The sequence below is a fragment of the Nilaparvata lugens genome, chromosome 2, assembly GCF_014356525.2.
Source record: "Nilaparvata lugens isolate BPH chromosome 2, ASM1435652v1, whole genome shotgun sequence".
In the NCBI taxonomy this organism is placed as follows: domain Eukaryota; kingdom Metazoa; phylum Arthropoda; class Insecta; order Hemiptera; family Delphacidae; genus Nilaparvata; species Nilaparvata lugens.
The window spans coordinates 34,882,873-34,910,415 of record NC_052505.1 but is presented as its reverse complement, the minus strand read 5'-3'; the positions used below and the strand labels follow the sequence as shown (position 1 = coordinate 34,910,415).

General features: G+C 34.3%; 1 protein-coding gene across 1 annotated transcript; it reads right to left on the bottom strand.

Moving 5' to 3' along the window:
* Positions 1-3,295: 3,295 nt before the first annotated feature.
* On the bottom strand, positions 3,296-20,755 carry LOC111055724 (gastrula zinc finger protein XlCGF57.1-like). The gene is made up of 4 exons (XM_039421096.1): positions 20,737-20,755; positions 20,395-20,496; positions 9,678-9,813; positions 3,296-9,221 (listed from the first exon to the last, which is right to left on the bottom strand). Exons 1-4 carry the CDS (start codon positions 20,737-20,739, stop codon positions 8,035-8,037), a joined length of 1,428 nt encoding a protein of 475 aa, XP_039277030.1. The 5' UTR covers positions 20,740-20,755; the 3' UTR covers positions 3,296-8,034.
* Positions 20,756-27,543: the final 6,788 nt, after the last annotated feature.

The window sequence follows — 27,543 nt, the reverse complement described above, 5'->3', positions numbered from 1 at the left end:
ATAGTGAGCTCATGAGCCTTGACGGGTATCAACTGTTTCGAAGTCACAATGGATTGAATCAATGTGATGGCATAGTTGTGTACTTAAATGATAGCTTATCTTCCGTCACCTGTAACCAGTTCTCAATTGGTGGGCTAGCAACGAGCTTGACCTTGAATTTCACCTGGGCCAATACACCTTGTCAACTTCTCTGTATTTATCGTAGCCCGTCTTCATCTCTTCCATACTTTATTGATAGTTTAACGAATTTGCTCCATACCGACACTAACCCTTCATATCTAAAAATCATAGCTGGCGATATAAATTGCGATATCCTTCACCCAAATATAAACTCGCAAGAGGAACGCTATCTGGATATGCTATATGAATGTGGTTATATATCATGCATAGACCGGATAACGCGCCCCAATAGCAATACATGCATAGACCATTTCTTTATCAAATTGCCGTTCCATTTCAATGCATGTTCTTTCATTCTTCAAACGAGCATAACTGATCATTTTGTAATTGGGTTAGAAGTAGAGAATAATTTGCTGATAGAACCGAGTAGAAATAGTGACACCCAATATTCCAAGATCATTAACTGGTCTGGAATTGATGAAGCCTTGAAAGTGGAGAGTTGGAGACGGGTGGTCGAGGCGGCTGATGTTGAGGCTGCTGAGAGTTTCAATGAGATCCTACAGACAAATTTGGAGCAGTTCACAACATCCAAAAGAGTGTGTGCTAAAACGAAAAAAATTAAACCATGGATAACCTCTGGCCTCCTGCAATCGATGCGTCGTCGTGACAAGTTGAGTAAAGAGGTCAGGAGAAATCCATACAATAATCAACTCAGACAAAAATTTATTCGATTCCGAAATACACTTAAGGCAGCTATTAAGCGTTCTAAATACAATTATTATAAGAATAAATTGAGTGAAGCTGGGGGAGACTCTAGGAAATTCTGGAATGTTATTAATGAGGTTTCTGGTCGATCCACGGGCAAGCCGAAATTTCCGCTGCAGGCGTACTGTGAGCGCGGCGGTGAGGCCTCTCCAGCTGAAATTAAACAAATAGGTAATGCCTTCAATGAATACTTTGCCTCGGTTGGCTCGCGGTTGGCCGGGGCACTGCAGCCGACTGGTCCACTCGAGGTGGACGACGCCGACCATGCGACGGACGCTGTCTTTGCTCTTTGTCCCGTCACCCACAACGAGCTTATCGCGGTAGTGGTCAGTATGAGAGGCGGCTCGGCTCCGGGATGGGATGGAATACCGACCAAGTTAATTAAAAACAGCATTAACACACTACAGTTACCTCTGCTACACATAATTAATCTTAGTTTCACAACAGGTAGATTTCCGAATGTTTTTGAAATTGCAAAAGTTGTTCCTATATTTAAGTCTGGACAAAAAAATGTTACCTCAAACTTCAGGCCAATTTCTATACTTTGCACGGTATCAAAAATAATTGAAAAATGCGTCAAAATATAACTCACAAATTACCTTGAGCGTGAGAAAATAATTTCCAATTCTCAATTTGGCTTCAGACAAGACAGGGGTACCTCCCACGCGCTTTTTGAATTAATAAGATACATAAGTGGAAAAAACGGGTGATTGTCACATTCCTCGACCTGGCAAAAGCATTCGATTCTATTGATAGACATAAATTGATAGTGAAACTCCAGCACGCCGGCGTTGAATCCCTGGACTGGTTTATTAGTTACTTGGAAAACAGGTCGCAGTTTGTGTCCATCAACGGTACACAGAGTGACCCAAAAAGCATCGAGTATGGTGTGGTTCAGGGTAGTACCCTGGGCCCCCTACTATTCTCTATCTATATCAATAACATAACTAGAGTAAATATTGAAGGGAAACTATTGTTATTCGCCGATGACACTGTTTTAGTGTCGTCTGGAAGTTCTTGGGACGAAGTCTATGAACAGGCCTCCTCAGACCTACTAAAAGTTAAAAGGTGGTTTGACCAGAACACCCTATCATTGAATGTCGGAAAAACCAAGTCTCTGCCTATATACTTTAGACAGGATGGCGATCCTGGGCTGAGAAGGCTTGCAATACACTCCTGTGGTGATCTGCGGTCGGCCGCCTGCGGCTGTGACGAGGTTGAGCGTGTGGAGCAGTATTGCTACTTGGGAATAACAATTGATCACAAAATGAGTTGGTCCCCACACATTGTCAATGTTAAACGGAAATTGAGGAAATTATTGTATGCCTTCTCACAGCTGGCATGGTTGCTGGCTGCGGATCAGTGCAGGAGTGTGTATTTTGCGTATGTTCAGTCGCTGCTTCAATATGGTGTAGTGGCGTGGGGCGGTGCCTCGGCCGCTGTGCTTGAGCCTCTGGCTGTCACGCAAAGAGCGCTTATAAAAATTATTCTAAAGAAACCAGTCAGATACTCGTCAGACCAGCTCTTTTCCGATTTCCAGGTCCTGGATATCCGCCAGCTTTACTTGAAATCCATCCTCACATTTATAAAAACAAATAAAACCAATATCTTTACAAACTTACAACATGATTATCAAACCAGACACCGAATAAATTACGGATATAACTTTCCCAGATCAACCTTAACGTCACTGAACAGTAATCCCTTTCTACTTGCCCATTTGATTTATCGAAACCTCCCACAAACAATCATAGATGCAGAAGAACTTGGTGCTGCCGCCTACAAAAAGAGAGTAGGTTTTTGGCTCCGCTCAATCGGCCGGGTGGCCGCCGCGGCGCTGCTGGAGTCGCCATATAGGTGACACGAAGCAGTTGGCACATGCTCAACCACAAACCTCACTAGTTTGTGATTTTGTATTCCAAGCCCTTCATGCCTCTCTCATTTATTTTAATTATTTAAATTCTGCTTTTATATTGTACTTTCTATTTAAGGTTGTTAAATCGTCAGTTCAGATAGCTCACAAGAAGATGAAGTATTCTGAGTCGGGTACTTGTGCTGTGTGAATCATCATTCATACAGTTTGTATTTTATACATTACAGGATTTAACTTTTTTTTTTTTATTTATAGGTTAAGCTTGAATCAATATAAATTATTGACTGTTTTTTGCACTTGTATTGCCTGTATAGATTGTGTACTCTTTCCCCGCGCACGGATCAACAGTCCATGCGGGGAAATAATTATTCCATAATTATTATTCTGTTCTATATTGTACATTGTTTTTGTATTGGAATAAAGAAATTGAATTGAATTTATGAGTAGAAACGCAAAAGACTTTTATTCAAACATTCTATCAAGTCAAAGTATTGATGCTTAGAAAGGATGCTGTCGAAATAATCAATTTCAGTCAAGTGAATTATCATTTTTTTATTTTATTCCTAATGGGTAAAAGGAATAGTAAAAGTATATATTTTTTCATATTATTTGAATTCTTATTGTGATCAAAACATATTTTCAGAGTGAAGCATTATCAATAAATTCAATCAAGTAAATCATCATTTTTTTATTTTACTCCTTGTATAGTATTTAAGTAAAAGGAAATATTTTTTCATGTTAGTTTAAATGTTGTTCTAATCAATAAAATGTCTTTAATGAACATTTTCATCTGGTGTTGGTAGCACTGGGCTACTTTGTAATGTTGTTGAGAAATTCGCTCCGCAAATTTCATAATTTTACAGTGGTTATTTACTAACAAATGTGAAATTCATGTAGTTCAGAAGTTTTAGGTAGTGTGAAGTACCTGTTCTTTTAAGAATTCCATAACTGCAGGACCGGTTGGTGACTAGAATAACGCGGATCACACACGATTTTGGACACTTTGACTCCATTTTTCGTTGCCACTGGCATACACGTGCTATTTCTTGTCGTTTTGACTGAGTGGTTCGTCTTTCCTACGATTCCATCGTAACTGCTATTGACAGCTTAAGTGTGATGGCAGGGGTGTAGGTTCTAATCTGATAGATAACGCGATAAACTGTTTTCAATATAGTGTTATCTATACTGCTCTGCTGACTGGTGAAGTAGATTAACCAGCTGTTTTTTGTTTACCTACTTATTTATACTGCAACTGCATAATTACAGATCTTATTTATATGTAACCATGACAAACAAGTGCGGCACTTTTTAAATTAATTTCATCGAGCTATATCTCGCTCTTGTGATTTTTGCAAACTGACGTGGCTACAAGGCCTTTAATATATTGTTTCCTTTCCCTTTACCCTATCAGGAGCTTCTTTTTACCACCTTGATAGCTCTCTCGGCACTTGTCAATTTTCCTTCCAGTTTTCCTTCCTCTCTGATACTTCACTTGCAAGAACTTTATAGATCGGGCATCAAATAAAGTTTTGAATCACAGAATAAGAACACCGCACAATTACTACTGTAATAGATTATAAGTATGTTGCCAACAATAAATAGATCTTCAACACAAAGGGGTAACGATGCTATAGAGGTCAACGGGTTCAAATTCAGAAAACAACGTACAATGCTAGACGGAAGAGTTTCGTGGAGATGTCTAAACAATGGCTGTCCATATACTTTGAAAACAAACGCCCAGGTTCATACAGTTTTAGAAACAAGCGGGAAGCACGATCATCCAGCTCCTGATCTGGCCTCCGCAAGTACCGTGATCAATGACTCTTCTGTCAGACAATCAACTCCTCTGTGCACGGATAAGTTGCCATCCACTCCTGTCAGTTGTAAGGGTATTCATTCACCTCAACGAGCAATGTGCGATATGGGTGTCAACACACCAACAGCAAGAACAGTCTCAAACAATGAATCGCCTAGTTTGCGTGCAATAGAGCTTCTACAGCAGCGTGATGATATGATTGCGTATTCACAAGACTTAAAAATGCAAATTGAATCTCTTCAGAAACAAGTTGAAACACAGAGGGAACAGATCAAGTCAGTAACGCTGGAATTTGAAAGAGAGAATGGAGATGTTAGAAGTCAGCTAAGAGCAATGTCAGTGACAATTGAAACCTTGGAGGCTGACAACAATGCTCTGAGGAATGAGAACAGCTTGTTAAGAGATAGCTCTAATAAAAATAAGAGCTTGCGTTATAAATCCATGAAGAATGGTAGCAAACAAACCAAGTCGAATAATGGAATTAAACCAAGTCGAACGAGCATTTCAAATTCAAATGTCGATAGTGATGCTGTAGTTTCAAAACAGTGTGAACCCAGTCCAGCCACTCCTAGTCTCACGGTTCACCACTAAGCTGACAGCCAGGGTAGAGATGTCGGAAGACACTTCAAGAGGAAAAGCAACTTGAATTTCACTTCATTTGTGAAGCCGGGGGCCAGGTTTCTTGATGTCATGCCGGATGGATTGACGGATTTTGGCGGGAATGATGTGTTGGTGATTCAAGGGGGTACCAATGACGTCAGTAGAAATGAAGCCAAGGACGTTCTGATTGCTTTACGAAGGAGTCTGGTGGCTCTCTATGGTGGCTCACGACCAACGTCGTCGTGATCTCGATTCCACATCGCTTCGATTTGGCGGACTGGTTTTGAGATGAATAATACTGAAGCTTCTAAAAAACACAATACCTCTATTTTGAATTTAGCAATGGATATTAATGTTCCTCTTGACAATTTGACACCTTCTCACTCGCACCCAGCTACTAATGTGTCTCAAAAGGCGAATGATAGAATCTCAATTTTACACCAGAATGTGCTACACTTGCCCTCACGCTTAAACTTGTTGAGAATTACCTTGGAGGAGCTAAAGCCCGAGATATTAGCTATCTCTGAGCATAAAATGACAGAGGCTGAAATAACTCTGTGTGTTGAAGACAATGGAAATCTTCTAAAAGATCCTACTAGCATTAGTAATTGTTTTAATGACTTTTTTGTGACAGCAGTAGATAAATTTGTAAGACCGAATATTCCTGATAGGCCTATAAACACATCCAATCATCAAAACTGTGATTCCACTCTTAAATTCAAATTCAACTATATTTCTGAGTCAGACTTGATAAAAATAATAATGTCTTTCGAAAATAAACTTTCCTCAGGGCCGGACGACATCCCAATCACGGTTGTTAAAGCAGTCTTACCTGCAATTATCAAACCCCTGAGTCATTTGATAAACTCATCCTTAATATCTGGACACTTTCCAAATACTTTGAAGATAGCCCGGGTATTTCCTATATTTAAAAAGGGTAATGTCAAGGATCCAGCATGTTTTAGGCCATTATCGATTTTATCTGTTTTCTCAAAGATATTTGAGCGGGTAGTGTATATTCAATTGATGGAATACCTAGAAAAAAATAATTTAATAGACAAGGAGCAGCATGGCTTCCGATCGGGGAAATCCACGGTAACAGCCGGAGTGGATTTCATCGATTCTATCATCAGTGCTATAGACAGGGGAGATAAAAACTATAGGTACGTTCTTAGATATGAGCCGCGCTTTCGACAGTGTGAGGCATGATATGTTGATAGACTCATTAAACACCCTGGGAGTGAACGGAAAGGAGCGTACTTGGTTCTCCTCCTATTTGAAAGATAGGCAGCAATTCGTAGAGATTGAACATATAGATGAAACTGAAACGCTGCGCTACAAAAACAAATATCGCTCCAACATTAGACATTTGAATTATGGTGTGCCTCAGGGGACAATATTGGGCCCGCTGTTATTTATCTGTTACATCAAGGGGTTGCCTAGAGTTTTCCAAGAGCAAGCTACTTTGTATCTCTATGCAGATGACGCTAATGTCATCTTCTCAGGTAATACATTGCAAAGTGTAGAAGAGACATCCGCAACTGACCTTTCTCTTATCAATAAATTTCTCAATGACAGGAACCTTCTTCTGAATGGGGGGAAGTCAGTCGTAATTTCATTTTCGACGAGTCAGAGAAAAAATGAAATTTGCCCAAATGTCCTTATTAATAATGAAATGTTGGAATTAGTAATCGGTACACGATTCCTGGGTTTAGAAATCGACAGTAATTTATCCTGGAATAGTCATGTTTGTCAGGTAGTCAAAAAAATCTCCCCTGGGTTGTATGCTTTAGGACAAATGTCAAATAAATGCAGTCTTCCAACTATGAAAACGCTTTATCATTCACTGGTACACTCCCATCTGGCCTATGGTTTATGCATCTACGGAGCCACGACCAAAAGCAATCTTGATAGAATTCTCATTCAACAGAAAAAAGCACTCAGAATAATGATGAATCTAAAGAGAATGGAATCTGTAAAACTGGTTTTTTCGCAGCTTGGCATTCTTATAGTTTACGGGCAATACGTATTTGATGTAATCATGTATGTTAGGAATTACCCTGTAGAAGAGCTACGGAATGAGACTCATGGGTACAATACTAGATTTGGGAGGATAACGGGAAGACATAGGTTAGAATTTTTTAAGAAAAAGACGCACTACATGGGAAGGAAATACTTCACAATGCTGCCTTTAGAATTACAGGCAATAGAGAACATTAAAAAATTAAGTATAAAACTCAAGGAGTTTTTAATATCATTGTGTCTGTACTCCCTGCAGGAGTTTGCAAATAGCACTGTGCGTTTGTGATTGTTGATTATCGAATTTTGTTTATTTATATATATAGGAGGTTTGAGACTTACTACTTTTTACTATTCTACTACATTTTATGTTTATGTTGTTTGTATATTGACGCTGTTCCTAATGTACCTGTACATGTTTATGAATAAAGATTTTAACAATTCAATTCAATCTGTTATTTATTCCTATGCATCATATCTCTGGAACATATTCCTTGCATGTTGAGTACAATGGCATGTTTCAGTTTTTTGCTTCTCCTGAACAAATTGTTATTTGGGACTTACAACGTTATTGTTTAGCACCCTTCAATTCTACTTTATCAAATCAAAGTCATAATAATATTCTAGTTTTACATTAATTTATAGTTTATACATGTACAGTGCTATTTTGTTTTGTACCACTATGGGTATTGTTAGATTCAGTGGAAATTATCATATTGTATAAATAAATATCTCACAATTATTTTTTCACCGACTCTCCTCCAGTGTGTTTTCATAAGTGTTTCTTCAAATCAGTTGAACGAGAACATTTATGGTCACAAAATTTGCAACCAAAAGGTTTTTAACCTGTATGTGTTCGAATATGTACTTTCAAATTACCTGCAGTAGCAAATTTAAAGTCGCAAAATTCGCAACTAAATGGTTTTTCACCAGTATGTGTTCTGATATGAACTTTTAAACTGGCTGAAGTAGTACATTTGTAGTTGCAAAAGTTACAACTAAATGGTTTTTCACCTGTATGTGATCTGATATGTATTTTCAAATGGCCTGAAGTAGCACATTTAAAGTCACAAAATTCGCAACTGAATGGTTTCTCACCTGTATGTGTTCTGATATGCTCTTTCAAATTGGCAGAAGCAGCAAATTTAAAGTCACAAAAGTCACAACTAAATGATTTTTCACCAGTGTGTGTTTTGATGTGTCTCTTCAAAGCACTTGAAGTAGCATATTTAAAGTCACAAAATTCGCAACTGAATGGTTTTTCACCTGTATGTGATGTGATATGTATTTTCAAATGGCCTGATGTAGCACATTTAAAGTCACAAAATTCGCAACTATATGGTTTTACACCAGTGTGTGTTCTGATGTGTCTCTTCAAAGCACTTGAAGTAGCACATTTGTAGTCACAAAAGTTACAACTAAATGGTTTTTCACCAGTGTGTGTTCTTCTGTGCCTCTTCAATTTGCTTAAAGTAGCACATTTGAAGTTACAAAGGTCACAACTGAATGGTTTCTCACCTGTATGTGTTTTGATATGCTCTTTTAAATTGGCTGGAGTAGCAAATTTAAATTCACAAAGGTCACAACTAAATGGTTTTTCACCAGTGTGTGATCTGATGTGCCTCTTCAAATCACTTGAAGTACCAAATTTAAAGTCACAGAATTCGCAACTAAATGGTTTTTCACCAGTGTGTGTTCTGATGTGCCTCTTCAAATTACCTAAAGTAGCAAATTTGTAGTCACAGAAGTTACAACTAAATGGTGTTTCCCCAGTGTGTGTTCTAATGTGTCTCTTCAAAGCAGTAATCCATGGAGTTTCATAGCTGCAGTCAGCACAGCTGTAGAGCTTGGTCTCTTTGCCAGCCGAAGATGGCTCAGTGCACTTTTCCACTGTAGAGATTGAATGTGCATTCAGTCCACCCACTTCTGTTGTATTGGCAGTGCCGCTGATAGAGGGCCACATCTCTGCTTCACTCTGCACTGCGCCAAAGTCAACTTCTTCTGAAATGTCTTCTCCATCGTGGGAATCTATAAAAATAAACATACAACATTACTTGAGAAAATACAACAAACTATTCTTGAACAGATGGAAAAGACATTTTAATAATTACAATATCTCAGTAATTTCTATCTGTAGACTGGCTGGCTGTAAATATGGCTTCGTATAAAATGAGCACTGCTATCCAGAGATTGGTTTACGGGTAAGCATTCCTGATCGGCAATTAGGAGGTACTGGGTTCGATTCCCGGGCTGACGAATAATAGTAGCGCTCATCGAATTTCGATCTAGCTGTTTACCCTGTTGTCAATATTTGCAGTAGCAGAAATCTTCGTGGTGAATTACAGCATTTAATTTGGATTTTAGTTTTATAATGATTATTCTTGAACAGTGTTTCTCAGCTCAATTTTAAAGCTTATTTGATTCAAGTATGTGTTGTCAAATACATTTCTTTGATATGACTAACAAGACACAGTTATATCTTACCTTCTTCTTTGATGAATATTAGATTGTAGCCAGGGATTAAATAATGTTGTTGGCTGTAGTCATTATCGGTTGGAGCTAATGCAGTGCTGCACTCTGGTACTGGTTCTTGGCTGCTATCTACTGCAACTGTCGCCATCTGCAAATATATTCACATCACAACACTGCTCATACACAAACAGTGGTACTATGATCAAATGAGAGCAGAGATTGGGAACAAGCATTTGATTGATAAGTCAACATAAAAAAACTCAGAAATTTATAGCTCTGGAAATATATGTTGATTAAATAGATTAGAATATTTAAATTTCTGATCACAGAATGTAAATTTCTCCTAAAACGAAACTCCCCACTGCAGACACTTGTTGTAATGTGACATGAGAAATAAGATATTGACAGTATTGTAGAAACTTATTGATCTGACTGCTAATTGTCAAGTGGTTGAAATACTTTTAAAGAGTAATTCAAATATGAATGGTGAATAGTATTATTTGAGAAATACAGAAGTAGAGTTGTAAAATTGAAACTATGGATAGCTACTGGCGTGCTACCAATTTATACTAATAGGTTGGATAGCTTTAACCTATCACCTAAAGGAAAGTCATCGGCTCCAAATATGCTAAAGTCTTGATAAATCATGAATGGATCTAATGCCTATGAATAACAAATCCAGTTCAGAGCAAATCAAATTATAATTTTTAAAAATGATTCAAAATTTCAGTTTACACCAGAACAAATAATCATACATGGACCAATATAGATTGAACATGATTGAGGTTACAAATATGTTTGATCTGTTCATCAAAATAGATTCAAAAGCTTTCACAAAAACTCAGAAATTATTGTTTCAAATCAAGATCAAAATATATAACTTATAAATTAAGAATACTTATCTATCGTTTACAGGTTTCAAAACAGGCTTATGGCTTTCAACATTAAACGAGAAATTCAACACAAAATGAAAAGAAAATTTGAAATCTACATTTCACGTATGTTCAATAACATCAAAAACTTTACAAAAACATTTAGATCACAAATAAAACATCTTAACTTTCAATTATTTAGGAAAATTTCAACAGCAGCCAAACACTCCTAACATAAGCCAGCCATTAAAAAATTTGAGAGAGACCCCTGGCAGAAATGCCTGAGACAAGTGCCTAGAGCTTCAAAGTGGGCATCGATTGCCAAGTAATAAAAAATACAAATTTACAAGTTTCACTTATTATACTCAATAAAACTTTATTTTAAAACTGTTTTGAAATTTTATTCACCCTTTATGTTGTTTAAAATTATTTGTTAATTCAGAAATAGAACTTTGTTACAGTAGTCAACACAAATGTATCTGATAAATTCCCAGTTACAAGTTAAGTCCATATATCAATTACACCAATATTTGCTATCAAGTTTTTAATATTTTGAAATATCGAATTGAAGATTCGATTTTAATCGAGAAAATGTAATATTACACTACTAATGACAGGACATGCATGATGAACATGTGTGTACTAACATTTCGTCATGCATTGTTGTATCATCACAGCAAAAGGCTTTGAGAAAAATTATTGAGGTTAGTTTTTTGTATCTTTGATTTTTGTGGTTTATTTTTTTTCACTTCTCTTTTTCCTCCACTATATGAGGTAAATTGAGAAATATTTTGTATATTGAGGTATATAAATAAATTGAGGTATATTTTTGTATCTAAATAATTTGTGATTCAGAAGTTTATTTTTTATTATTGGTTGTTTATATTTCATATTAGAAGCCTCTTGCTGATGATGAAACATGCAAGATGTTTATTGTAATATTACATTTTTTCTCAATAAAAAATCGAATCTTTGATTTGATATTCAAATATCAATAAGACTTGATAGTAAATATCGGTGTAATCAATATGTGGACTTAACATCTGCCTGAAATTTATCAGCTACTCTAATGTTGAATAACTTACTGTAATAAAGTTCTCTTTCTGAATGAACAAATAATTATAAACAACATAAAGGTTAAATAAATTCAAAACAGATTAAAAATAAAGTTCTATTAAGAATAATAAAAATGTAGATTGTAAACTTGTATTTTCGAATTCGGGAGGTTGGCAATTGATGACGTGTTTAGGTGGGGCACTTGGAACTTCAGGCGTTACTCTCAAAGAAAAATGGCTGAAAACTTGTAGTAGATGTGTTTTGTCCTCTTGAAATTTTTCTATATAAGTGAAGTTCAAGATGTTTTAATTGATATCTGAATATTTTCATTATTTTCTCAATTTCTGTAAAATGTTTTGTGTAATATTGAAAGCCTGTAACCAAATAAATGAGTTTAATATAAACAGATAAGTATTTAGCTTGTAAGAATCTTCTGTTTTAAGTATCAAATGGTTCTGTTGAGTATTTTTGCGTTTACAATTGCCCAAGTTTTGTAGAAATTATAATTTGATTTGCTGTGAACTGGACTTCTTATTATTCATGGGCATTAAATCCATTCATGATTTCTCAAGATATTGGTATAAATGGAACCAATAACTTTCCTTGGGTGATAGGTGAAAACTATCAAACTTTTTTGGACAAAATTGGTAGCATGGTAAAAATGTTACCCTTGTGGTGGGACCGAATTACAAAATGTTATGTCCCAAATGGTTCACCCTAGATATAAAAATACATCCCCAGTTATAGAAATTATTAGTAGTCTATAATATCTTGATAGGTTATGAATGGTAAAATGCTGCTGAGTGGGAGGTCAATTCTAGAGCAGTCAAATTCTAGGTAATGAATATATATCTGTGCAAACTAGCAAAATGGCATACAATATGGAAAATATTAGAATTGAAGATGAGTTAATAGCTATCATAAAGCAAATGTTTGATGAGCAAAATGCTAGGTTTGATGAGCAAAATGCTAAAATTGACAATTCGAAACAAGATCAAAATGCTAGGTTTAATGATATGAAGCAAGAATTTGCTAATATCAGATTAGAACAGGTTAGTATAAACCTTTTATTGAAAGATACACATGAAACATTGATTAATAATTGTGAGGATAAGAGTAATTTGCAGCAGGATAGTAGTAGTGTTGAAATAGAAGTGTTGAATGTAGAGATTGTGAAGTATCGAATTTGGGTAGATAAAAATCCCTAACCAAAGTATCAATAGGTCTGAAATAAAGTAACTGGCTAATATCGCCAAATAGATAACAATTAAGATTAGATAGCATCAGCTTGTTCTGGCTAAATGGTACAAAAACCTAAAAAGGATTTGAAAGAATTTGTTGCTAATAAATATATTATTATATAAAATATTTTGAAGATTGAGGTTAGGTATATGCATTCAGTGATCGGCGACCTAAAGATCGACCAAATCGAGCAACGTAGAATCTGACCAAAACCCCTTGGCAGAGCTCTATTGCAACAAAACAGTATGCAATGTGAAAGAACACATGATCACGTGGCTAACTATTAGGTGGCATGAAACAAATATTAGTATATAGAATATTAGCTAGCATGTAGAGAGCATAAGTAAAAAACCAAATAAAAATAATTAAGTGTATTCAGGAAATAGGAGGTACCAGGCGCATGAATACTGAATCAAATTTGCATGCACCAATAGCACAATAGCAGTTAATAGGCGGCAATTGTAGGCCAATTCAAAAATATTTATATATATTTCTATAAATGTTCGGAATTTATGTTAAATTGTTGTATAGTCTATGTTATAGATATGGCCCGAAGGCAAAGAAATCATTAAACACACAACTAAGTAATAATTGATATTTTTTGTACGATCTATTTGAACCTAAATGGCGGAGGACTAAGATATTCAAATTTTATGTTAATTTGAAAGTCGGAAATAAGAATTGTAAAATTGAGAAAGGAGAACCATCACTCGCCAGCCAAATGCCACCATGAGAGGACCCCAAATATTTTAGAGCGTAATGCCTAGCTAATAAATTGTAAAAGTTAAAGTTAGATAAAATTATTAAATTTCTTAAAAGACTTTGTGATGCTCTTGTAAAGCAGAAGTCATTTTCAATTTCAAATAATTTATAACCCCTTGGAAGAGACGATTCCGGCTACCATATTCCAGGACCACAAGGAGTTGGATCGACATCGGCGGCTTATAAGAAGATTTTCGACACGTGAGTGATAAATATTGAATTAGTGATGGGCGCCCTAGTGCTTCGAATCTATCTAATAATCAAAGCTAGCTCGTCAAAAGGGTTTTTATTATAAATAAGGAATTTAATAAGAAAAATACTTGCGCAAGTAAAATTAGTATTAAAGGTATTTTATTGAAGGAAAATATAGATCAATACATTTCAGAAAATTCCATTGAATCAAAGAAGTATAAAATCTAGGCTATTAAAACACATTCATATAATCTTTAATTTTTTGCAATAGAATTTGCGATAGTTTGTTATAGCTCTAATTCACTAGATGAATTGCTCTACCTATTCCATCAGGTGCCGAATCTTGCACCCTGAGATAAAATATATATTCAATATAAAGAAATCTACTAAGTACTAGAGAATTATATATATATATTTGGATTATTAGTTGCCAATTTATCGAGTTGATCTCAAAGAACCTATTTTTAATTGAATTGTCCAAGTCGACAAGTATTAGCAAGCTCATATCGCAGCTACATGCAAAAGGATGCATATGATTTTAAGATAAAGGCACATGGTAATGATTCGTGCCATAAATCTAGAGTATAAAGTTTAGCCTGTAATATTTTACTGATTTCAATTATTGTCCTGTTTTTGTTTCATATTATATTTTTTATCGCTCTTTATATATTTTTTGCCTCGATCTATTTTTTGCATTATTTGTTTAATATATGTATCAAAATGTTTATGGTGTGCAATTTATTTTAATTCCTCAACACTATAGTATAAGTATCATATTTATATATATTTATTTTTAATGAATTACAAGAGTTATAAGGGAAGCTCATATCTGGCCTATAAAGATTTTATGAGACTGAATTCTATTAAAAAACCACGACCTAACTATATAATTATATCAAATATTCATGCTCTACCGACTGATGCCAAGCAGGAGGCTAATCGTTATTTAAATAAAGAATAACGTCATAAGATACAAGATCAATTCATGCAAGCTTCTGATAATGTAGATAGGCCTATTGTTGTTGAGAATGTCAAGCCTACTGAGAGTGTAGAATTGAGTAGAGAAGTAGGTAGGGAGTTGTCTTCACTGAAAGTCAACTATCAAGAAAGTACTAATGCTATATTGAAGTTTAGGAAAACAGTAAACAAATCAAACGTTTCTACAAATCAGATTACTACATCAAAGGTTAGGAACTGCAAACAAAGTGAATTCTTCCATGAATCAAGTTTCTGTAGAGGTTAGGAACAATGTAAACAAAATGAATCTTGCTTTGAGTCAAGTTGATAAATTTAACGTTCAACTGAGAATTGAAAAGGTGAATTCAATGCATTCTCAAGTGAACTTGACTAACTGATGTGAACAGAATGGCTTTGTTGTAACAAATAAACCCATGAACAAAATCATGAGTTTGATGAAACCAAGCAGGTGCTAAGTCACCATTGATGTGTTGGTATTCAAAGGTTGTATCAAGTTGCTTACTTACAAGATGATGACAGTGAACCACATGATGAAAGGGTATTCCCCGGCACTGTGTTATGATCAGGAATCCTGTGTTATGCCGGGATTCAGAATAGCATAATCGCCACTCTGCGTATGGTAAGAGTCCATAATTGTGTCTTTTTTCTTTCCTGTAGCCTATTTTCTTGGCCCTAAATCTTTTCAATTTTCGATTCTTTCCTGTCTTTGTGTAGTATCTTAACCAATCTTGTCCATAGTCATTTAAATTTGTGAATTTTAAGTATTCTTCTGAAATAATGTTGGAAGTTAAAATTGTAGCTTATTTTCCTAATCTTCAAATTGTTGATAAAACTTAACTTTTCTAAAATCTATCTACTGTAGTGTAAATAATTATGTGCTTGCAATATATTTTTTCATTATGTATCACTTATTTTAATTATGTCTATTTTGTTGTGTATCATATTAGGTAACTAGGTTTTTCAGATCAAATTATGTCCCCATTCTTCATCTTTCATTACATATCATGCCATAAGCCATAATATGTAATTAGGTTATAGTTTTCTTCTGGGCTTTTAACCCATTTTGATTTTTTTTATTTTGCTGTCCAATACTTTGGATCTTTGGTAGTTGAGTAGGTGTATTTAGAGGCGTGCGCGTGAACCACATATGGCTGGACTCGATTATCTGACTGACTTGTTTGTGATATAAAAACCATAGGACTGCAACATCAAATGTTTGTTAAATTGTTTGCATACTTTTGATTTTGTGGTCTGATACTAGAGTCTGCTATCACATTACCTTACAGACATCTAGGAACTCTCCACCCAATAACATTAACATTAACAATAGTATAAATAATTTTCCTTCACCAGTTGTTTCTGTGAGAGTGATAGCTCACAGTTATAACAAATTAGAGTCATACTTGGAATCTACAATATTCAATAGTAGTATATTTTATTAAATATACTTCCTTATGAAAGTTTTCAACTGACATGTAGGATAGGCTTCAATTAATCTTTCTCTTCTTTGTATTACGTAGGGAATTTATTTACCCATTATTCCTTTTTCTCTTATTTGCATTTTTTAGGGAACTTATTCACCCATTATCCATCTTGATCTTCTTTGTATTGTAATCTTGAAATGGTTTGTAGTTATTATACAGTCTTCAAATTCAGAAATTATTAGAAAAATAAATGGTTCAATTTAGAAAATGTTGGAATTTAATCTAATGTGTATAAATTATTTTTTTATAATAATGAAAACTTCAAAATTTGAAAGTATTAATGAATTGTGTCGTCATAAATAGGAAATGTTCAAGATAAATAAAAGTTAATTTGAATAATGATTTTATTAAATGTAAAAGTTTTGTAATATTATTAATTGAAATGAGTTGAAGTTTGAATTTCTGCTAAATTTAAATATTAAATTGATGTCTTTTTTTCTAAATTTGAAAACTATTTTTTCAATGAACTTTGATATGATTAATTATCGTTTGAAATGAATGCTGGAGTGTATGTAGAATTTTTAGTGGGGAATGATGATTAGAATTTTGCTGGTATATGATTGTTTTTGAGATGGAAAACCATTATTGCCTAAAGAAGGAATAACCAAAGGTTATGACTTAGAGAGGCAGTAATGAGATAATATTTTTTGTGTTGATTGATTATTATTGCCATAGATGCAAATGATGATTACTTATGTTGATTGCCATAGATACAAATGATTACCTATGAATACTGATTGCCATTGAAGCAAAATATTATTGGTGTTTTGAATGATTTTTTGTTTAATGATTAGTAGTAAAGTATTGTCACGAAATGTGGTTTGTGTTTAGAACATTGAAAAGTCGAAATAAACGATAGTATCCAACAAACGATGGTTAATAATATGGAATAATTTGCTTTTTATAAATTATTTGAATAAAACTAAAATTAAAATTTTATAGATTTGTCCACATAAATAACTTTGAAATCCTAAATGAAACATAGATCAAATTTGAAATGTTATACTGAATGATAAATCATAAATGTGAAATACCAAGTTTTCAAATAAAAATGCAAATATTTCAATTGTCACCAGATTATTTTATGAAATGCAGATATTATATTGTATTATGAAATGATTTTTAGTGGAAGACCAATTGTCTGAATAATATTGATGTAGGCCTATGTGTTAAGGTTTTTCTTCTTGTGATGATAGATCTTTTTTTGTATGTTGTAGCATTGATGGATAAATAAAAAAGTTATTTAAAGGACTTTATGGATTTACACTGATTGTATTGAAATTATTGAATACTTTATTAAAGTTTTTGTAATTGATGTCTCTATTGAATTTGACAAAATTTGAGGTGTTGAAATTGAATTGTTTTTGAAAATTGATGTGTTGCTGACTGTATAATAAGATATTAACAATAAATTCCATTTTATACTTATTACATACTTGAAAATAACTTTTAAGTTCATTAGATTGTATTGGTAGTGTAATCAAACTTTTCTTTTTAGTTTATAAGCATACTAAAATAACAGGTACAGCGTGGAAGTTAACATCAAAATAATTATCGCTTAAATCTCGGGACCTACAAAACAAGTGAATGCCATGAAGAGTGTTAAGAACATTTGGGTGATTTTTGAATTGGTGTGACTCATTAGTGGATTGCCAACTACGCAACTGAAGCTTCTCACTACTGTAAGTAGGTAATAGCCACATTGCCGCTCATGCCCATTACCTGGAGGTAATAGCCAAAATTGTCACTCATGCCTAATAGCTGAAATTGTCACTTATGACTAATAGCCAAAATTGCTACTCATGCCCAAAATATTGCACTGCTGTATCACCTGGAGGTAATAGCCACAATTGTCACTTATGCCCAATAGTCACAATTGCCATTGATGGCCAACTTCTGCACTACCACATTACCTGGAGGTAATTGCCATCCATGTCCAAGTTTGCAACTTTAAACTCAAATAACAGTCACTGTATCCTGAAAGAAACTGATTCAAAATATCCTCACCTAAATTAATCCTGTATGCTGAACTCTAAACCTTGAAAGCTGAAAATATCAAAAAACCAAACCTTACTTAAGTTAATCCTCACCTAAATTAATCCTGCATGCAGCGTCTCTCTCTTTTCCAAAAAGTTACACTGTCATTTCAGGCCTGAAATGTACACTGTATGTCTAATACACTATTTACGTGACTTTGAGTGAGCTTGGCGTGTGTATCAGTCTACCACAAGCATGAGGCCATGCTAACAGATGTCTCCTGTATCCAGCTTGGCATGCTCCAGTCGACTACAAGCATGAGGCCATGCTGACTGATATTTTGTGTATCCAGATCAGCCCAACACATGTCATCACAAACGGAAAATCAAGTTCGTTTGGAGTCACTCTTAACTGAAATTCATACTGAGTGCCTTAACGGATTTTTTTCAAAATACATATTGATAAAAATCAACTACATCAACAGTGAAAGAAATGGTCATTTTTTTAATTTAATGAAATTTTATATGAAAATTAAATGTAACAATTCATCAATTCATTAAAAATTCTGTTCAACATACTAAATTTTTATGCAATAACATTTGATTTTTTTTTATTTACTAAACTTATGTAAAATTTCATGAACTATTTTTTAAATATATTAAATTTTCTGTTGAGATAATTTCCTTGAATCATAAAGCTAAATCAAAAATAATTTTGTTATTCTAAACTTTGAAATATTGTTTGGAGATTTATAACAAATGCTATTGATGAATTTTTATAATAATTTTCAATTATGAGATGACATGTAATGTTTTTGTAGAAAAAAATGTTCCTGTTCTCGAATTCAATTTTAATAACTTCCATGTGTTATGATGTAATGTGATTTTTTTTTTATTTTCAAACAGTTAAATTTTTTTGTCGAGAGGGGGGTATTTGTAATATTACATTTTTTCTCAATAAAAAATCGAATCTTTGATTTGATATTCAAATATCAATAAAACTTGATAGTAAATATCGGTGTAATCAATATGTGGACTTAACATCTGCCTGAAATTTATCAGCTATTCTAATGTTGAATAACTTACTGTAATAAAGTTCTCTTTCTGAATGAACAAATAATTATAAACAACATAAAGGTTAAATAAATTCAAAACAGATTAAAAATAAAGTTCTATTAAGAATAATAAAAATGTAGATTGTAAACTTGTATTTTCGAATTCGGGAGGTTGGCAATTGATGACGTGTTTAGGTGGGGCACTTGGAACTTCAGGCGTTACTCTCAAAGAAAAATGGCTGAAAACTTGTAGTAGATGTGTTTTGTCCTCTTGAAATTTTTCTATATAAGTGAAGTTCAAGATGTTTTAATTGATATCTGAATATTTTCATTATTTTCTCAATTTCTGTAAAATGTTTTGTGTAATATTGAAAGCCTGTAACCAAATAAATGAGTTTAATATAAACAGATAAGTATTTAGCTTGTAAGAATCTTCTGTTTTAAGTATCAAATGGTTCTGTTGAGTATTTTTGCGTTTACAATTGCCCAAGTTTTGTAGAAATTATAATTTGATTTGCTGTGAACTGGACTTCTTATTATTCATGGGCATTTAATCCATTCATGATTTCTCAAGATATTGGTATAAATGGAACCGATAACTTTCCTTGGGTGATAGGTGAAAACTATCAAGCCTTTTTGGACAAAATTGGTAGCACATCATGGTATTGGTATCACATGTTCATCATGCATGTCCTGACATTTTAAAATAGAATTGCAACAGAACAGTGCTTGTTAATAAGATGAATTTGTCAATTGATTCATTATTGATTCAGATTCTGTATTGTTGACCTGCTTAATGTCAACACTCTCACAAAATGCCATTCTTTTCTCCAGCAAAAGACCACACTTACCATCCAATTCACCCTGCAATCATCAAATCACTTCAATATTGATAGCCAATAGGAACATCATGAACGATTACTCATTGCTATCTCAATAATACACTATCAGTTCAATATTAAAACTGCATTTTTACTACCTACTTATTCCATGTATTGTTGATATATGTTACACGCTTTGATTACTTTTGTGTATTATGTATTGTCAGTGAATCTTTCAATGCAATCAGAAACAATACAAGAATTAAATAAGAATAGTTGTTTGTTACATACCTGAGTAGTAGTTGAGGCTTCCTCCAAGGTTGGCTCCTGTTTTATGTTATTTGTTGTCAATTGAAGTTCTGCAAATCCATCTTCTTGCTTCTCTCTCTTGATCTGTAGACAAAGGACAAGATTGGTCTTATCTGATAGCTTGATTTACAGCTAGGGAAAGATTCATAAAACAACAAACAACTATTTTTGCTGAGAACTTACTGAAATACTGTTGGTGAATTTTTGGATAAGATATAGTGAGTTTCAACCTGAACTATTAGCATGAATTGAGCTGGAAGTGCTGATGTTAGCTGTAGAAAACACTACATTTTTGCAGTGAATATCACTTTGTCAGAGTATTACCATAGAGAAAAGATAGCATAAGAGGATATCCCATCGTATAAGATGTTTATGTTTCAAATGTTACTGTTAACTAAAGCCAATAGTCCTGGTAGTTATTTTTTGTGAAGCTATGTGACACTGGTAGTCTCTCATACTCTGCCTTTCTTACATTCTCACAAGGCCAAAACAGTAATCGAACATACGTTAGCGAGTTGTCACCTTTGACCTACAGAAATCCAAAGTTGTTTTCCATCTGTTTGTATGTTCAATAACAACTTCAGAATGAATTGATCAATCAGCTTCAATCACCTTTGACCTACTGAAATCAAAAGTTGTTTTCAGTCTGTTTGTATGTTCAACAATAGCTTCAAATTTTGAACACATATTTTTCGATCCTTTTTATAGGTCAAGTTCGTTGGACAACCAATTGACTTACTCCTTCGTCCTTTTTCAGGATATAAAATAAGATTGAAAGTGCATGAGGAAAAAAAAAGTGTGCTGGCCTATTTTTATACAATTCAGTTCGATTTTAATATTAGAAATGGCTGTTTCAAAACTAACCTTATTTTGAAGAAAGGACGATTCTATAAATATGTTAGTATCTCAACTATTTTTGAAGATATCAACTTAATTTTTTTTTCTGATGAAAGAGAAAGGAAAAATAGGAGTTGATACTATGAATTTTATTTTAAAAGACTAATTAAAATATTAAAAAAAACTGTTTGAATTTCTGAAGTGAGACAACAATGAAGAATGAGGTTATGTTAACAATGAAGAATGAACTGTGAATAATGAAGCCGAAATAGCACAGCTGAATCAGATATGGCCGAATTAAAGATTTCAAAATAAGTGATTGCTTGAATGAATGTTGGCATCAATTCAACTTCTTCGAAAGTGATTCAAGAGTAACTGCAGGCAAGCATGGACATTGAAATACAATATAATTGATGAATTAAATAGAAATTAGATATTATTCTGGGGAGTTCCCATTAATTTAACATTAGAGTTTCTAAAGCTGACCCAGAAACACAACAGGAATTAGTAATTTTTGGTATACCTGACTATTGTATCTCATGATACTGTACTGCACAATTGTATCTCAACTATTTTTGAAGATATCAATCAATTTTTTTTTAATTGAAGAGGAAGAAAAAATAGGTGTCGGTAATATGAATTTCATCCTAAAAGACTAATTTAAACATTAAAAAAACAAGTATTAATTTCTGAAGTAAGAAGCCAATGCAACAGCTGACTCTGATAAACGGCCTAGTTGAAGAATTCAAAATAAGCGATTGCTCGAATGAATGTAGGCATCAATTCAACTTCTTTGAAAGTGATTCAAGAGTAACTGCAGGCAAGCATGGACATTGAAATACAATATAATTGATGAATTAAATAGAAATTAAATATTATTCTGGAGAGTTTTTATTCATTTAACAAGAGAGTTGTTATAGCTAACTGAAACACTACAGAGATTAGTGATTTTTTGTAATGAAAGAATTGAAATGTTCATTATTATTTGTATTTTCAATAAATTTTGGTTACTTCAAATTTGCCAAATTGTATTTTTATTGAGGACGATTCCAATTAAACCAGTCTCAAGTCATTTACATTTATAGTAATTGAGATGATTGAATGGAATAATTGAACATTGAGATAGGATTCAAGAGTTGAGATAAAGAGATTTTTCAAAAGATAGAGATAAGAACTCTAGGAATATGGGAGGAACTTCAAAGTTGAAAACAAGGAGTTGAAGAATTGATGAACAATGTACAAACCTTTACTTTTGATCAAATTTTCTTATGACAATGATAAATTTTAATTAAATAAACTCTTGAATCAAGCCAAATACTTACTAACCTGAACAAGTCTGACCAAAGCTTACTGAGCCTGGGCCAAGACCAAATCTCTCCTAAACTAAGCTTTTTCTAATCTGAGCTTTTCCTAACCCAAGCTTCTCCTAAGCTGAAGTTTTCCTAACCTAAGTTTTTCCTAACCCAAGTTTTTCCTAACCTGAAGCTTTTTCTAACCTAAGCTTTCACTAACCAAAGCTTTTCCTAACCAAGGCTTTCCCTAACCTAAGCTTTACCTAACCTTAGCTTCTCCTAACCTAAGCTTTTCCTTACCTAAACTTTTCCTAACCAGAGCTTTTCCTAACCTAAGCTTTTCCTAATCATAGCTTTTTCTAACCTTAGCTTTTCCTAATCTGAGCTTTTCCTAACCTTATCTTTTCCTAACCTAAGGTTTTTCTAACCTTAGTTTCTCCTAACCTTAGCTTTTCCTAACCAAAACTTTTCCCAACCTAAGCTTTTCCTAACGTGTGCTTTTCTTAACCTAAGCATTTCCTAATCCAACCTTTTCCTAACCTAAGCATTCCCTAACCTAAGCTTTTCCTAACCCAACTTTTTACTAACCTAAGCTTTACCTAACCTAAGCATTTCTAAGGTAAGACTTCTTAATCAAATCCTTTCAATGCAAAATTTTCCTAACCTAACCTCCCCTAACAAAAGTTCACCTATCCTAATCTTTTTCAACCTAACCTTTTCTAATCCAAACCTTTGTAACCCAAGTTTTTCACTATCCCCAACCTAACAAAGCCTAACTCAAACTAGCAAATGCAGTTCAGCCCAACCCATTGAACTTCCCCCTAACCAAGCATAGCCCAACCCAATATAACAAAGCCTTATCAGATAAAGACTGAGCAACCCTCAGGCTTGCTCAGTCTTCATCACTTAAGGTTTGATAGTCACATCAAACTTTGGTAGGTAGGGTTTCATCAATAGCATTAGTCACAGGAGAAAATGTGGTCAGCAGTAATGGTTAGCTCCATATAAAAATTTTCTCGACATTTTTCAGGCAAGAACCGGCACATTTTTTATATTTTCCAGATTTCCTATCAACTTCATCAATAACATTAGATACAGGAGAAAATGTGGTCAGCAGTAATGGTTAGCTCTTTGATGGAATTAGAATAATTTTTTTACAAACATCAATTTGATATATTTGAATTCCAATTTGAAATACATTTTTTCCCCATAATTGGAATTATTTTTTTGAAAAAATTAAAGTTGGTGATAACTATAATTGGAACCGGTTTAAGCATAAGTTAGTCTGTGGTACTTTTCTGTAAGTTGTATGATTCTGAATGATTGGATAAATGAATAAACTTCAATTATTAATACCTAAATGAGACTCCACAAATTTAGTACCCACTGGGGTTACCAATTGTTTAAAAAAGGAATTGTTTCGAAAAAATGTAGATTGAATTAGAATTCAAATATATAAAATTGAAGTTTGTAATGCAATTAATAAAAAAATAAAATAAAGTAATGGCAATATTAATAAAAAAAAACATTAAAATGAATATGGAACTCCTGAAACAATAATCGAATAAGTTGAAACTGGAATCTTTCTTATCAAGCAATTTCAAAAACCGATGACAACTATTTAGCATGCTTCATATTTGTGACCATTAGAGAATAGAGCAGCAACTCTATAACTCTACAACTCTATGGTTCTAGTAGAAACATTATAGGATTATAGGTTAGACAAAATTCAATATTATTGCTATTAATATTAATCTTAGACCAGTTATAGAATAGACACGGCCCATTGTATATTCATACAATAGTAATACTGGTAGATACCAACATAGATAGCCTGAAAACAGATGGAAAAAGCTATAAAGAACTGCAAAACACACTGAATCAGTATGGATGTTTCATTCACAGGCTGCCTGCAACTCGAATAACACCTACTTCAGCCACAAGCCTTGATGGATGTTACCATAGCCTGCCACCTGATTGTATCAAAGTCACTGTTTGCCAAAACCAGATATCTGACCACAATATTCAATCCTCTGCCAGATTCAGTATAAAACAGAACCCAGGAGAGTCATGTTCAAATTTGCCAGAAACTACTCAAAAATTAACCTACACAAACTAAAATACAGACTAAGTCAGAAAACGGTTAACCAGGACTCAGTACAGGATAAATATTCAAACTTTATAAAGATCATGTGCCTCAACATTGATGAAGCAATGCCCAGAGAACCAAAGAAAATTACATCAACTAAGAATGTGTTCTGGGACAACAATACCATTGCTCTAAAGGATCAAGTACATCAGGCAAATAATAAGTTCATTACTACAGGATCATCAGAGGATAAGCAGAACTGATAAGCATGTCTGAACTTTATAAAACTTAAGAAAATCTATGAACAGGACATCCAAAGAAAGAAAAAATCTTTCATTAACAAAAAAAATCCAACTAGCTGATAACAGAACCAGAGTACTCTGGAGGATAATAAACAAGGAAAGAAACAGAAGCAGATGGGGAAAAATGGACAACTTCAGACTCAAGAGAACTAACAAAATGATAGTTGATCCATATCATGTTAGCAACCTCCCCAATTCTGCCTTCACGCAACCACCTCCTAAGACTACATCTGGAAATACCTCGGAACATATCCACCTGGCAAATAATAAACAGGAGCTCAAGAAATTCGAAACCATCTCAATGGCCAAATTAGAGCAACTCCTTAGAAATCTCAAACCTAATAACCCATCAGGACACGACGATATCACTGGCAAGATAATTCAACATTGTGAGCAGGAACTAAAGCTGCCACTCCTTGACATAGTAAATGCATCAATTTCTCAGGCTGAAGGAGGTGACAGGTTGAATGCAAAGAACTATTGGCCCATAGCTAACTTGCCTATCACATCAAAGTTGATTGAGAGAGCTGTATATGACCAACTTATTGCATACCTTGAGAACAACAGCCTACTTTCATCACACCAACATGGATTCAGGAGAGGCCTTGGAACAGTTACAGCGATCTCCGAACTATGTAACAATATCAGCAAACACTGGGAGGAAGGTAAAACTGTTTCAGGTTTTTATTAACCTCCAGAAGGCATTTGACACCATTGACCTTGGCTTGCTGAAACGGAAGCTCAAGATATTGAACATCAAAGGGAGAGCCCTACAATGGCTGGAAGACTAAATCGAAATCTAAATCTCCTAAATCGAAAGCAATATGTTGAAATCAACCATCAGAAGCAAAACAGCATAATAAGCTACAGATCCTCTCTAAGGACAGTCTATAAAGGTGTTCCTCAAGGGTCAACACTGGGGCCACTACTATTTCTGATCTACATAAATGACTTCCCCACAGAAATCAACCATAGGAAGAACTGTATTCTTTTTGCTGACAACACCACTATCTTAATACCATCTGATAAGCATGAAGACTCCGAAGAAGTGGTGGACACAACACTCAATGAAGCAAACGAAATATGCAAAAAACTAAATCTAACCATAAATAAGGATAAAACAGTTCACATTCGCTTCACCCCAAAAAACAGAAACATGGAGGACCAAACAAACATAGGCATACCAGCACAGACAAATACTAAATTCCTGGGCATACTGATCGATAGTCACCTCAACTGGCAACACCATTGAACTGCTGTGTAAAAAACTGTCATCTGCCATCTTTGTAATCTGAAGGATTCGAAATATTACTGAGGAGAAAACTGAATTCATGGCTTACCATTCTTTATTTGCATCTCATTTAAAGTACTGCGTTGTGGCATAGGGGTCCACAGCCCAGAAGAGTATTGATAGAGTTCTGCGACTACAGAAAAGGGCCCTGAGAACTATTCTAAGAAGAGATATGATGGATCACAAGGCGCTCTTCATCCAGCATAACATATTCACATATTCACAGTTGTCGCACTCTACATCTACGAAGTAACAACCCTGGCTGTGAGGAGTAGCCCAGAATTGAGGGGAGATAGACATGCCCACAACACAAGAAATGGAGCCGACATTGAACTCCAGCAGCACCGGCTCACAAAATTCAGCAGGTCACCGGCCTACTCTGGGGCCCGACTCTTCAACCTTCTGCCCAAGGAGCTCAAGGCAATTCAGGACTACGGTGCCTTTACTAGAGGTCTCAAGAACTACTTGATCATGAGGCCCTACTATGCATTGGCAGAATTCATAGACGACCACACATACCAGCATCACAGACCGTGAATCCCCATTGATTGGGGAGAAATTTGACAATTCCCAGGTCAACGACCATGGAGAAGACTACAACAAGTAACAAGTTATACTGAAAGTCGATGAAGCCAGCATCTACTGCCATATCACCATATCGTGACGTCAGCATCGGATAGAAAACAATGTAAACAATCTATGCTGAAAAGTTTTCTATCCAATGCTGACGTCACGAATCACGATATGTTGATATGGCAGTAGATGTTGGCTTCAGAGGCTAGACTTCCCAGCGTGTCTATTATATAACTGGTCTAAGATATTAATAATATTAAATTTCATCGATTAGAATTGTTATTCAGCTACAAACACGTATTTTTTCTTCTTCTTTAATTAAAAAAATATTGAGTCCATATCTTCAAAAATAGTTGATACAAATAATTATTTAGAATCGCCCTTTCTTTAAAATAAGGTTAGTTTTGAAACAGCTATTTCTAATAGGCTATTCAAATTGAATCAAATTGTATAAAAATATGCTAGCGCACTTTATTTTTTCCTCCTCTCATTTGAAAAAAATTGAGTATATAATAACTGAGATAACAGTGGGAGATCACCGGCTAGAGCTAGAATTAAACTGATTATCAAGAGATTTGAAAATATTTAAATTCAAATTTTCAATAAAAATTCAGCCAGACACTAAAATAATGTGGTGATTTGAAAATTAAACAACACAACAGAAACATAGCAGTAGCACAGTATACAAACAGTATGGAAACTTGGCTAGTACCCTGACACCAAAAACCGCCATCTTGTTAGGAAGCG